This window comes from Camelus dromedarius, chromosome 6 (genome assembly GCF_036321535.1).
Source record: "Camelus dromedarius isolate mCamDro1 chromosome 6, mCamDro1.pat, whole genome shotgun sequence".
Lineage (NCBI taxonomy): Eukaryota > Metazoa > Chordata > Mammalia > Artiodactyla > Camelidae > Camelus > Camelus dromedarius.
This window is the reverse complement of record NC_087441.1, coordinates 8,434,370-8,446,611: the sequence shown is the minus strand read 5'-3', so window position 1 is coordinate 8,446,611 and position 12,242 is coordinate 8,434,370. Positions and strand designations below refer to the sequence as shown.

The following is a 12,242-nucleotide window of genomic DNA, read 5'->3' as shown; positions in this document are numbered from 1 at the left end:
GCCGGCGTACCATGCCCCACTGGCACCCGCTTGCTGTGCTTCCCCAGCTCTGGCCCCACCCTCACCCCAGCTCCCATGCTGTTCCTGGGCCTCTGTCTCCCCAACCCTGGGCTTCCACTGGGCTGCACCTCGCATCACGGGGTGGTCCAGAGGACCCGTGGGGAGACTTGGCCACCTCTGAGCACACCCTCCCGGAGGCTTGGCTTGACAGGATGGGGCTGGTTACCGGGGCAACGGGAGCTGGATTATGAGCTGCGCTGCCCTGTACCTGATGCGCCTTGGTGCTTGGGTGCCTGCAGAACAGAGCGGTCCTTCCCCCATCAGCGCCCTCCAGAGAGCCCTGCAGGAGGTGATGTCAGTGCAGGGGCCCTGGGCTGCCCCGGGGAGCCACACTCGCTCTGGCTGTCTTTTGTCCAAGGTGGTCCTTCTGCCCTTCTGCAGGCAAGACCTCCTTTATGGTTTTGTCCCCAGGGCCTTTGTTCTGTGCTGCCCTTTTCAGGTCAGGGCTGGTGAACAGCCTAGTCGCCCCTAAGCCTTCAAGCTAAATGCTCTGCTCTGTTGGGTGATGCGGTAAGCTGTTCAGATGCCCTGCCACCTTCTCCCTTCCCCTTTCAGAAGCTGCTCTGGGCTTCCTGCCACGCCGGCGACACTCCTATGATAAACTTTGACTTCCATCAGTTTGCCAAAGGTGGGAAGCTAGAGAAATTGGAGAACCTGCTGAGGCCCCAGCTGAAGCTGCACTGGGATGACTTCGACGTGTTCACCAAGGGCGAGAATGTAAGTCCACGGTGAGTCTCGCCTGCGTCTTGTCGCTGTGCTGGGTGAGCCGGCAGGGGCTCTCCTGGGCGCATGCCCTCCTCTGCTTGGAGTTTCCAGGGCTGCAGGCCAGTGACGTTGGGCACTTGGGATCCAGCCTTCTCCTTTCCCTTCCTACAGTCAGACATGCTTTTGAATTCTGAGTAGAGGATAAATCATGGTTTTCTGGCAAAATAAATGTGCTGATGGGACTAGGTTAAACTGTGGAGTCAGGGTGACCATATACCTTATCATCCAAACTGTGATGAAAGCCGGGGGGGGGGGGGGGGCAGCTGGCATAAACCCGATTGCCCAAGGAAAGTGGGATGTGGCTTCCTTACTCAGAGTGGAGGAGAAAGAAGTCGAGCTTCCTCAAATCAATGCAGTGGACCCTCACTATTCCCAGATTCCGTATTTGCAAATTTGCCCGATTGCTAAGGTTTATTTGTAACCCCAGAATCAGTACTCTTGGAGTGTTCGCCATCATTCATAGACATGCTCAGAATGGTGAGAAATTCGAGACGCCCGCTAAGCGGTCCTAAGCCTGAGAAGGCCGTGACACGCCTTAAGAGAATCTTCGCTTAAGCACGAGTTCCAAGGCTGAAGGTTGAGGTGTCATTGTGAACGAATCAACAATATATATTAGGTATCTTTTGACAGAAACACCCACAGAGCAAGGTTACAGATTGATTAGCTGATGCAAATATGTGACCACAGGACCTGCCCCCATGTTCCTCCAGGAGTAGTGACTTGGCTTTTGTTACTTTGCTAACAGTTTGATTCACTAATAGTTCATGGACAACTTTCTAGAGCATAAGTATGGTGAGCAAGGGGAACTGACTGTATTTATAGCGCCCCGGGTGTGCAGGCTGCTGAGAGTGTGCTCTGGGGGTCGGCCTACCCGTAGCAGGGCTGGGGCCCCCCACCGCAATGTGCACCATTGAGCCCCCACTGGGGTTCTGTGGAACAGACAGGGCTGGGCAGACAGCTTAGGATCAGTTCATCTACATAATTCCAGCACTCTGGGTGGGGGGCGTTGGGCTCTAGATGGCGGGTGGGCTACCAGGGAGGAGGTGAGGGGTTGTCTCTTGGGACAGGTTTCCTTGGGGGACCACTGCTCCTTCCAGCAGAACTTGTAACCATTGGCGTTTCTTGTTTCCCTAAGTTTGCAGAAAGGCACTTTGCGGATGAACTGTCTGGACTGCCTGGACCGAACCAACGCGGTGCAGAGCTTCATCGCCCTCGAGGTCTGTGTCTCGGGCCATCCGTGTCCTGTCCTGTGTTTTTTCAGGGGGACAGGCTGGGCTGAGCGCCCTCGTTGGCAAGATGAGGGAGGCATCACTGGGCTAACTTTCTAAGTGTTGGGGGCAGGGGGCAAGGATGTGCCCGGCATATAGAGCGAGGTCTCCCTGGGTGGCTGGCCTGCGGGAGCTGCGATATGCCTTTGACCTGTCACATGCACACCTCCTCACACTCTCTGAAATGCATCCCAGCCGTGGTGGCCCAAGGGTGCCACCCTGAGAAACGGTGGTTGTATGTATGATTGTTGTGAGTATTCCGTTGGATGAAGGCAGAGTGAGGCTGGCTGAGAAGAGGCTGGGTTTGCAGCCTGGGCGGGAGACCTGCATTTGTCTCTGTGGCCCACTGCCTGGGTGACCTCTCCTGGCTCACCGCTGGGAGGAAGGGCGGGGTCAGCGCCGCCTGCGGCCCACCCCTTGCTGTCTGGCCCTCTGGTAGTGGAGGAGAAGGGGAGGAGTAAGGGATTCAGAGGAGGGCTGGGTAGATAAATTTGGTGTGTGGTGGCAGGAAGCCCCGTTCTCTGCTGTGAGGAAGCCTTGTCCTCTGGAGGCTGCAGACTAACCCACAGCAACATGCTGAGTGGGGAACTCATGGGGATGGCGCTTGCTGGTGTCCCCTAGGCGACAGTGAGGCAGCTTCCAGGTGAGAAGTCAGTGACAACTGTCTCTTCTCTCCCAGGTCCTCCGTCTGCAGCTCGAGAGCCTCGGACTGAATTCCAAGCCCATTGCCGACCGCTTCGTGGAGTCCTTCAAGGCAATGTGGTCTCTGAATGGGCACAGTCTGAGCAAGATGTTCACAGGCAGCCGGGCCCTGGAAGGCAAGGCCAAGGTAGGGGCCGGCCGAGGGGCAGGGTCGGGGGTCTGCGCAGGCCCCTCTCACGGCCTATCGTCCGGCCCGTGGCAGGTGGGGAAGCTGAAGGATGGGGCCCGGTCCGTGTCTCGCACTATCCAGTCCAACTTCTTCGACGGGGCGAAGCAGGAGGCCATCAGGCTGCTGCTGGTCGGGGACGTCTACACCGAGGAGTCTGCAGACAGGGGAAGGGTGCTGCTGGACAACCCGGCCCTGCTGGGTAAGGCAGCCCCCGCTCCACCTGGGGGGAGGGGTGTCTGGCTGTCCTGCTGCCTGGAGGGAAGACTTCCCAGCCAGCCTTCCCACCCCTCACGGAGCCCCAGAATCCCATGTGGTGGGGGGCGGGCACTGCCCTGAGCTGTAGGGCAGCAGGAGGGAGCTTCTGTGCTTGGAATCTGGCCCCTGACTTCAGCTCCATCAGCCTCACAGTCTGACCAGCTGATCTCAGCAGCTTTCAGCCATGTTTTGTATTTGATGAGATGATCAGTCAGGTGCAGCCACAAGAGGAAGCAGAGTGGAGGCTCAGAAAAAACGAGGTTATCATACTCAATCCTCAAGACAGGAGGCGTGCCATGTGGGGCCCCATGGAAACCCCCAGGGTGGCCAGGAGGCAGCAGAGTGCTTAGGCCATGGCCTTTATTGGGGTTTCCTTTATTGGGGTTTCCGTAGGAAAGTCAGGGCAAGGTAGATAATGTAGGATGGGCTAGCTTGGGTAATTTGGGGGGCTTTGGGCTCTACGGATGGGCTCTAGTTGGGTGGTACCTGGTCTTGGAAGGATTCATTGGCCAGGGAACATTGTCTCCAGGGTGTGCCAGCCAGAAAGAGGAGGTGAGGCCCCAGATTGGTGAGTTTGCACATTACAGGCTCTGGCTGGGTCTGAGAATTGGCTTAGCCCCAGGAGGGGCAGTCTCTCCCCAGCCAGAAAGGCTTTGTAAGATGTCAGACACCACGGTCAACAGGAGATAAAACTGTATCCACGACGGCAGCCGTCACTGTGGTCCCTGGGCTCCCGTGAACGCTCGCTCCTCTACTTTCTAAGTTGGAACTATTTTCCACACTGAGAGGAGGGGAGAGGTTGGGAGGGTCCTGCAGGAGTCAGCGTGCTCCTCCCAAAGTGTCTTTGAATGCCAACTCGCCCCAGGAATCTTTGTTGGCCCACATGCGTTCCTGGCCCCGTTGCAGGTGTCCTTTGTGGAGAGTCTCCCATGGGGGCGGCCTCCTGTTTCCGGTAGGGCCCCAGGACCCTGTGCAGGTCTCCCAGGGATGGAGATGCCTTCCCTCTCAGGGGAAAGACTATCCTGATTCCCTCAATAGCTAGAGATTTCTTTCTTCTTTCTTTCGAAATTGAGATAGATTTGGTATGTAGCTTTGTGTTAGTTTCAGGTGTACAACAGAACAGCTCGGTATTTGTACAGTCGGCAAAGTGGTCACAGTAAGTCTGGTTACCTACCATTCATCGCCATACATGGTTACAAAAGGTTCTTCTTGTGATGAGAACTTCTAAGAACCACTCTCTTAGCACCTTTCAAATATATGATACAGCATTGTTAACACAGCCGTGCTGTACTTTGCATCCCCAGGGCTCATTTATTTTATAATTAGAGTTTTGGAGTTTGTAACATCATCCACTGCAGCCTGTGGAAACTCTTTTCTGAATCTGTGACTTCATTTTTTTAAGTGTGCGTGTGTGTGCGCACGCGCGTGCGTGAGTGTGTGCGTAAGACCGTACATACAAGTGAGGTAGAGGTTTCTTTGGGAAAACTTTAGTGGCATCTTATCCTCTAGAGCCTGCACACATTATAGTTTCTTAGAAAAGAAGGGGAAACCCGGCATTTTTTCTTTTAAAAATGTATGAGTCTTGTTTTAGAAATTGTTGGTGTTTTTGAAAAATTAGTTTGCCCATGCTTAAAATAGTTCCACACTCCTTCTACTTTCATCCTTCCGTCATTAGGGGAACTTTTATTTGGCTCCCAATAGCCAAGGTGATGTTTGTGTTGACCCTGGAAACCAGGCCTGCTCAGGAAAAGTGGAAAGAAACTCTGAGTTTCGTATTATTAAATAGCCAAGTAAACACGACAGAGATTTGGGTTGAGTCATTTGTTTAAAAAGTGGAATATATTTTGGCTATCTAGAGGATGGACGTGGTTCAGAGTAACGCTTTTTTAAAGGCTTCAGTCTGAAGTAAAACAAACAAAACAGAATATTTCATGCAACAGAATGCAGGATGAAAGGTGGGAAATGCAAAGATGGGTATCAGGCACTTAAAGTTACACGTGTGTATATTTTACCAGGGAAAGTTGTGGTGTCCACTTGCTTGAATTACCACGGGATTGTGGAGCGATCCCCAAAGATGGGATTCCCTGGGATCTGATGCCTCCGTGGGTCTGGCTGGGATAAGGGTGTGGAGGGGGAGCATCTGGTTCTGTGTTTTCATGACATAATGGAAGTGCCACAGGGAAGTGTTCTGGTCATGGTGGTTTTCAGCCTCTTAGCACCTTCGTCAGGAGCGTGCGTTGGTCCATATTGATGGGATCCTGCATCCCTCTGTGACACGGAGCCTGGCCATGTTTCTGGGGGTGCGTGGGGTTTGGGGGTACAAACATGCCCTTTCTATGCCTCCTGACAGTGACTCCCAGGGTCCTGAGAGCCATGTCAGAGCGCCAGGCGGAGTTCACGCACTTCAAGCCGGTGCGCGTTGCCGTGGGCACCTGGAACGTGAACGGAGGGAAGCAGTTCAGGAGCAACCTGCTGGGGACGGCAGAGCTGGCCGACTGGCTGCTGGACGCGCCCACACTTTCCGGAGTCACCGAATGCCAGGGTGAGTGTGGCTGCTGCGGTGACAATGAGGCGCACACCCAGACACCTGTCCGACCTCTCCCCCAGGCGGACTTGTGAAGTTTGGTACTTGGTGGTCTCACTCTTTGAAACATGTAGAAAGCACTGTGGTCTAACTTTCCAGCACACGCTGATGCCTTCTCTTTCCCAGACGTTTGGAAGGGTTATTAAAGCAGTGAATCCCTTTTCTCTTCACATGTAGAGATTTTGCAGTTTTAGGTTTTGATGATTAGAACCTTCTTGTTATAAGGAGGAAGGTGCTGGGCAGAGCCAGGCACCGACCCAGGACATCTGTCCCTGCCTTTTCCCAAACCGACCATGTCAATACACAACTGCTTTAGAAGTCGTGAGAGCATTTGTGTACCTTTTAAGAATAATTCAAGTTTGACAACTCACTTTTTGATTTATATCATGCTAGGTAATGTTTAATGGCCTCAGAACTCAGGATTCAAACACATTTTCTCCAGTCAGTGTTTATCTAGGGCTTTGCTTTTTCCTGCTCACTTGAATTCTGGAAAGACTCGGGGTCCAGTTCTCTGCCTGTTGGTGTGCAGTGGTGGAGGGCGGGTCGGCTGTGCGTACGTCCTCAACAGCTGTGCTGGGGGGTGCCCAGAGCCCCATCTCCAGCTGTCCGAGCACCGGCTGCAGGGGTTGAGGGTGGGGGGTTGGGGTGGGGGAGAGCGTGTATGTGGTTCGGGGTCACTGGGATGGCTCAGGCAGCTGAATGTCAGAAGGACACAACTGGAGGGCAGTTGGTGCAGGGTTTCCATTAACCTAAGCTTCCCTGTTAAAGGGAGCAAGCAGGGGGAGGGTAAAGCTCAGTGGTAGAGCATGTGCTTAGCATGCACAAGGTCCGGGGTTCAATCCCCAGCACCTCCATTAAAAAAAAAAAAAAAAAGGAACAGGGAGAATGGATGAGGAACACCTCTGCTCACTGTGCTGCCTGTAAACCAGGCATTTCTGGGGCAGATTTCATCAGAGTGGGTCCCAAGCAGGGCTGGATGTCCCCTTCTCTGACCACCAGGACAACAGTGCCCTGGGACAGGACCACAGTCAGTCATTAATCCAGCGAGGCAGGCCCAACACCATGAAAAGTCCTGAGGGGCACATAGAAGTGTGAGCCCCGGCTGCCCCCGGGGACCTTAGGGTCTGGCTGGTGGTGGGGTGGGGTTCATCAGTCCAGGCCCTTTACACGTGTCATCTGAGAACTTACTCTTCTCTACCGCCCTGCAAGGTGGCCCTTACTGTCCTTTTTGCAGAGGGAGCAGCAGAGGTCTGGAGCGGTTAGTGGTGAACCCAGGATGCAGACAGGGAAAGGCCATGTGCACGGTGGGAGCAGGAAGGGGGTCGGCTTGTGGGGCTCGCCGCATGGTCTAGAGAGGCCACCCAGGCGGTGGGATGGCGGGCCCATGACTTGGCCAACTCAGGCCTCACGGGTCTGATTTCCTTCGTCTTCTGCTTGTTCCGCAGATGAAAGCAGCCCAGCTGACATATTTGCCGTGGGGTTTGAAGAGATGGTGGAGCTGAGTGCAGGCAATATCGTCAATGCCAGGTAGACAGCGGGCCTGGGGCATCGGCTGGCTAACCCACGGCCCTCGGCACGTTGGTACTGCTGAGCGTGCCCTGGCCCCGTCCTTGCAGACTGCTCCTCCCTTTTCCTCCTTCTCTGCTGATGAAGGAAACGGAAGGAAGGGAGGGCTAGGCTCAGTATTCCATGAGGTGCTGCTGCCTCGACCACGTGTGCAGGCTGATTTGTGCTGTGAGTCAGCACGCATGAGCCCGGAGGGCAGGGGCCGATTCACGTTTCCTGGGGAAAGTAAGAGAGCATGAGTGTAAGTGATAAACTAGGTGCAAAGGAAGAAAACCACTGGATTAACATCTGGTATGAGGTCAACTGGACTCTTTCCTAGTTCATTGCAAGGAATTTTCTGAACAAGTAGCAAAACCTGCTTCTATGGAGGTCTGATGAGCAAGGCCCTGGGCTGGGTTTCAGGTGGCAGGGGTTGGGGTGGCGCACGTGCTGTGATGTGTACAACACAGCCAGAAATACGCGGATGGTCCCCCGTGGGGGTTAAGGCGTGACGCTGGTGCAGGAGTCCAGGCGGTAGGATGTCGGTCGGTTTGGTAAAAAGAAAGAACTAAAGGCTGGAGGAGTTTGTGGGAGGGAGAGCCTGCTTCCAGCTGATGGCAAACAGCATCCTGCTTTTCTCTTGTCCAGTACCACCAACAGGAAGATGTGGGGTGAGCAGCTTCAGAAAGCCATCTCACGCTCTCATAGGTACATTCTCTTGACTTCGGCACAGCTGGTGGGCGTCTGCCTTTATATCTTTGTGCGTCCGTACCATGTCCCGTTCATCAGGTAAGAAAATTTCGTTGACAAACATCTAGGGGTACATGGGACTGTTTTATTCTGAATTCCTTTTCCCCTCCTTCCCGCAGCAAGAATCAGGACCTGCCATTATTCTAGGTAAATGTAATAAACCCCCCAGGAAAACCCAGGCTGAATAGAATATTGTTTAGCATTTAAAAAGCCACAATAGAAACCTTCTAGCTCAGGAAGCTGGACCCTGTTAGGAGGGGGTTTCATGGTCATTGTCACCCAGGCTCAGTTTTGCACAAGGAAAGGGATTCCCTGCTGAAGTGTTAGACGGGAAACCTCTGACCGAGAGCCGGGTAACTCATCGGGAAATGCCAATTCTATTGTCTCTTTTTAAAAGAATTCTAAGTAAGATGTGTGGGCAGACACTTCTACCACTGTCATCCCATTACTGAGTGCCCGAGTGACAGCTTTGTGAATGTCAGAAAGGGAAACCTTAGGAGAAGGGTGTCTTTTAGGAAAGGGCGTGTGCGCGTGGCGTTGGAACGTCTGTGAAGGACTCCCCTTCTCCCTCAGCGTCTCAGAGCCTCTCTTTACTCCCTAGCCTCACATTGTTACAGTGTCCTCCGGTCTCGCTCTTTGCCAACACCAGGCGTCCAGCCGGCCCCTTAAGCCCAAAGGAGTCGCACCTGGTTGAGCACCTCTGGGGAGTCAGAGGACCGTGGGCGTGCCCGTGGCAGCACTTGGGGAGCAAGGCTGTGCTGTGTTCACAATCCTCTTCTGTGACGTTCGGGAAATGCTAAAGTTCTTGTCCCCCACTTGGGGAAGTCTGGCAGGGTCCACAGTGAGTGGGTAAAAGTCATTCATGGTGAGAGTAAAGGTGAGGTTAGGGTCGGAGTCAGAGATAGGCTGCGAGGAAGGAGTGACGCCCTGGGAGGGGCTCCGCATTTCCCAGGTGTCGCCTCAGGTCCTGACACCTGTGTCCTGGGCCTCGCGCTCCTTCAGCCTCAGGCTTGCTGAGCTCACACACCTGTTGGCAGGTCATCCCCATACCTTGTCTGCTGGGTGACAGTCCCAGGGAGCAGGTGGAGGCTTCAGTCTGTTCTTCCGCGGACCTCCATGCTCCTTTGTTTTTTGGGGTTTTTTTTGGTGGAGGGGAGGTATAAGATTTATTTATTTGTTTATTTATTTAACAGAGGTACTGGGGATTGAACCAGGACCTTGTGCATGCTAAACATATGCTCTGCCACTAAGCTGTACCTTCCCCCACACTCACTTGTGTGCATTATAAGTTGGCATTTTAATGTGAACAGCTGGCGTCTCCATGGAAACCCCCCCCCCCAGCCCAGCACAGATAGCTGGATAGTTCCTTTTTCCTAAAACGCATTGATTACCTGATGTCACATCCTGTGCTTTGCAGGAAAGCCGCCCAGGGTGGGGTGGGGTGGGGTTGGGGGCGGTGAAGCCCAGGCTGCTTCTGCTGCAGTGAGAGCGGAAGTGAGTGGGATGGCAGTGATTCAGCTCCACGCGGCTTTGTGAGGTGCTTCTATGAGCACCCTGGAGCTAGGGCTGTGGAGAGGGTGCCATTGACACCTATGGGGCCATTGACAACAGTAAGAGGAAGGTCAGGAGTGACATCTGAGTTGATGGCAGTCATGCCATCACCATGTGGCCTGGCTGCTGGAGATGCGATGAAACAGGCTCAGAGCTGATGGTTTTGAAATTCTCGAAGCTGCAAGCCTCGTGCTGCTGCTCGGCATTTTTTAGTAGCAAAACAATTTGTGCTTTTCCTTTGGAGCCATGAAGAAGTCCCTCCACGTGCACACGTTCTATGTTCCAGGGATGTGGCGACTGACACGGTGAAGACGGGCATGGGCGGAAAGGCCGGGAACAAGGGCGCCGTGGCCATCCGCTTCCAGTTCCACAGCACCAGCTTCTGCTTCATCTGCAGCCACCTGACTGCCGGGCAGTCCCAGGTGAAGGAGAGGAACGAGGACTACAGGGAGATCACCCAGAAGCTGAGCTTCCCGACGGTGAGCAGCGTGGCGTCCAGGGACGGTGCCACCAGTAGCGGGTGGGGCCGGGAGATGGGGCGCGCGCCAGCCCCCCACTCAGGTCAGTCCCACACGTGGTTTTCTGAGCTGCTAATACAGGCAGGCAGTCGGGGACATGACCTAGGAGGGTCCCTGCCCCTAAGGGCTCAGCCCTGGGGGAGGGGAAGTGACCAGGGCTTCTGCAGTAGAGGGGAGCAGGGGGTCCAGCCCCAGAGTGTCTGTCCCCCGGTATCTCTGCACGTTTCCTAATGTCCTCACATGCCCTGCATTTTCTCACTCTAACTCAACTTTATGGTCGGGGAAAGAAAACCAGTGTGTTTGTACTTTGTCCAAGTTAGTGAAGAACATTTGAATCCAAACAGCATAAGACTTGGTTTTCTTGTGATTCCCACATACATTCTGCTGGGGCTCAGAAAAGAATACCCCTTTTTGAAACCAGTGAATTCTTGACCCAGGAGCCCTGGATCCAGGTCTGGTCTCACCGTTGCCGATAACGTGCATCATGCCGCCCTCTAGTGATGGTCCAGGGGTTTTCATTCTGAAGCCTTGGGATCTTTCAAAATTCAGATTTGAATGTTTTCCTTCCTGTGCAAAGCTGATGGCCTGCACACCTTCAGCCTGGGGCAGACACCTGTTTCCCAGCAGTGAGGGCAGACTTCAGCTGTTTCTGCCGCCGAGATACAGTTGGGTGGCTCATGGAGCTCTTACGTGTGAGGTCAGATCTGTTAAAACTCACATCCTGTTCACCAGGCTGCGCTCCAGGCAAAACTTCCTTAGTTTTCATTAAGAAGTGCTGTAATCCTTGTTGTAGTTTTTAACTTCTTGGATTAGAAAAGAAAGAAATGGGTTTGGAAATTTGCAATTGTAATTTTTCCAGATTACGTAGGGCTGATATTTTCTTTGGATTGTCTATGTAGTTAAAAAGAAAACTTCAACCCTTCTGACTTAAAAAGTGCTGTTTTACTAAAAATAGACTTATCATATGATCCAGCCATCCCACTCCTGAGCATATATCTGGAGGAAACTTTAATTCAAAAAGATTCATGCACCCCAATGTTCATAGCAGCACTATTTACAGAAGCCAAGATATGGAAGCAACCTAAATGTCCATCAGCAGATGACTGGATAAAGAAGTTGTTATACACACGCACGCATGCGCACACACACACACACACACACACACACACACACAGTGGAATACTACTCAGCCATAAAAAAAGAATAAAATAATGCCATTTCAGCAACATGGATGGACCTAGAGATTATCATACTAAGTCAGACCAAAAAAAATTCCATATTATATCACTTACATGTGGAATCTTAAAAAATGGCAGAAATGAATTTATTTACAAAACAGAAACAGACTCACAGTCATAGGAAATAAATTTCTGGTTCCCAGGAAGGAAATGGGAGGGGAGGGATAAATGAGGAGTTTGGGGTTTGCAGATACTATAACTACTATATCTAAAACAGATAAACAACAAGGTCCTACTATTTAGCTCAGGGAACTATATTCAATATCTTATAATAACCTGCAATGATAAAGGATATGAAGAACTTTATATATATGTGTGTATATATATATGTATTTATATAAATAACTGAATCACTAAGCTGTACACCAGAAACTAACACAACATTGCAAAATCAACTATAATTCAATAAAAAAAGGATTGGATGGAAAAGTGGTGTTTTAAAATAGTAACCCTGGGACACATTCAAAATAATTAAAGGGTTTAAAATAGTTTTTTTCAACAACAAATATTGAGGGCACCTGTAAGGTAATACGCTATACCTGTGCTATCTAATAGAGTGGCCACTGGCTACAAGTAGCTATTTCAATGTAAAATATGTAAAATTAAATAAAACTAAAAATCCCTTTGTCACACCAGCCACATTTCAAGTGTTTGATGGCTCCGTGTGGCTGGCGACCCATTCTGGATGGCGCAGGTGGAGAGCATTTTCATCGCTGCAGAGTGTTCTGTTGGGCAGTGCGCTTTCATTTGACTGTGATGATGTCAGTTTTGTCCGGAGTACGGGTGTGGGTTGGGGGAGTGGAAATACCACGTAGTGTAGTAGAACAGAAACAGATT

General features: G+C 52.1%; 1 protein-coding gene across 6 annotated transcripts in view; it reads left to right on the top strand.

Annotated features, from left to right (window-relative positions):
• The window catches only part of SYNJ2 (synaptojanin 2), an 89,786-nt gene that overhangs the window by 58,969 nt on the left and 18,575 nt on the right, over window positions 1-12,242 (top strand). For 4 of the 6 annotated variants that reach the window (XM_064486528.1, XM_064486525.1, XM_064486530.1 and 1 more), the window contains exons 8-15: window positions 616-788; window positions 1,961-2,042; window positions 2,773-2,922; window positions 2,998-3,163; window positions 5,570-5,761; window positions 7,249-7,330; window positions 7,997-8,137; window positions 9,936-10,128. In XM_064486528.1, the coding sequence (XP_064342598.1) occupies window positions 616-788; window positions 1,961-2,042; window positions 2,773-2,922; window positions 2,998-3,163; window positions 5,570-5,761; window positions 7,249-7,330; window positions 7,997-8,137; window positions 9,936-10,128 (1,179 nt within the window). The remainder of the gene's footprint in view (window positions 1-615; window positions 789-1,960; window positions 2,043-2,772; window positions 2,923-2,997; window positions 3,164-5,569; window positions 5,762-7,248; window positions 7,331-7,996; window positions 8,138-9,935; window positions 10,129-12,242) is intronic. The other 2 variants (XM_064486527.1, XM_064486526.1) reach the window with 2 other exon arrangements.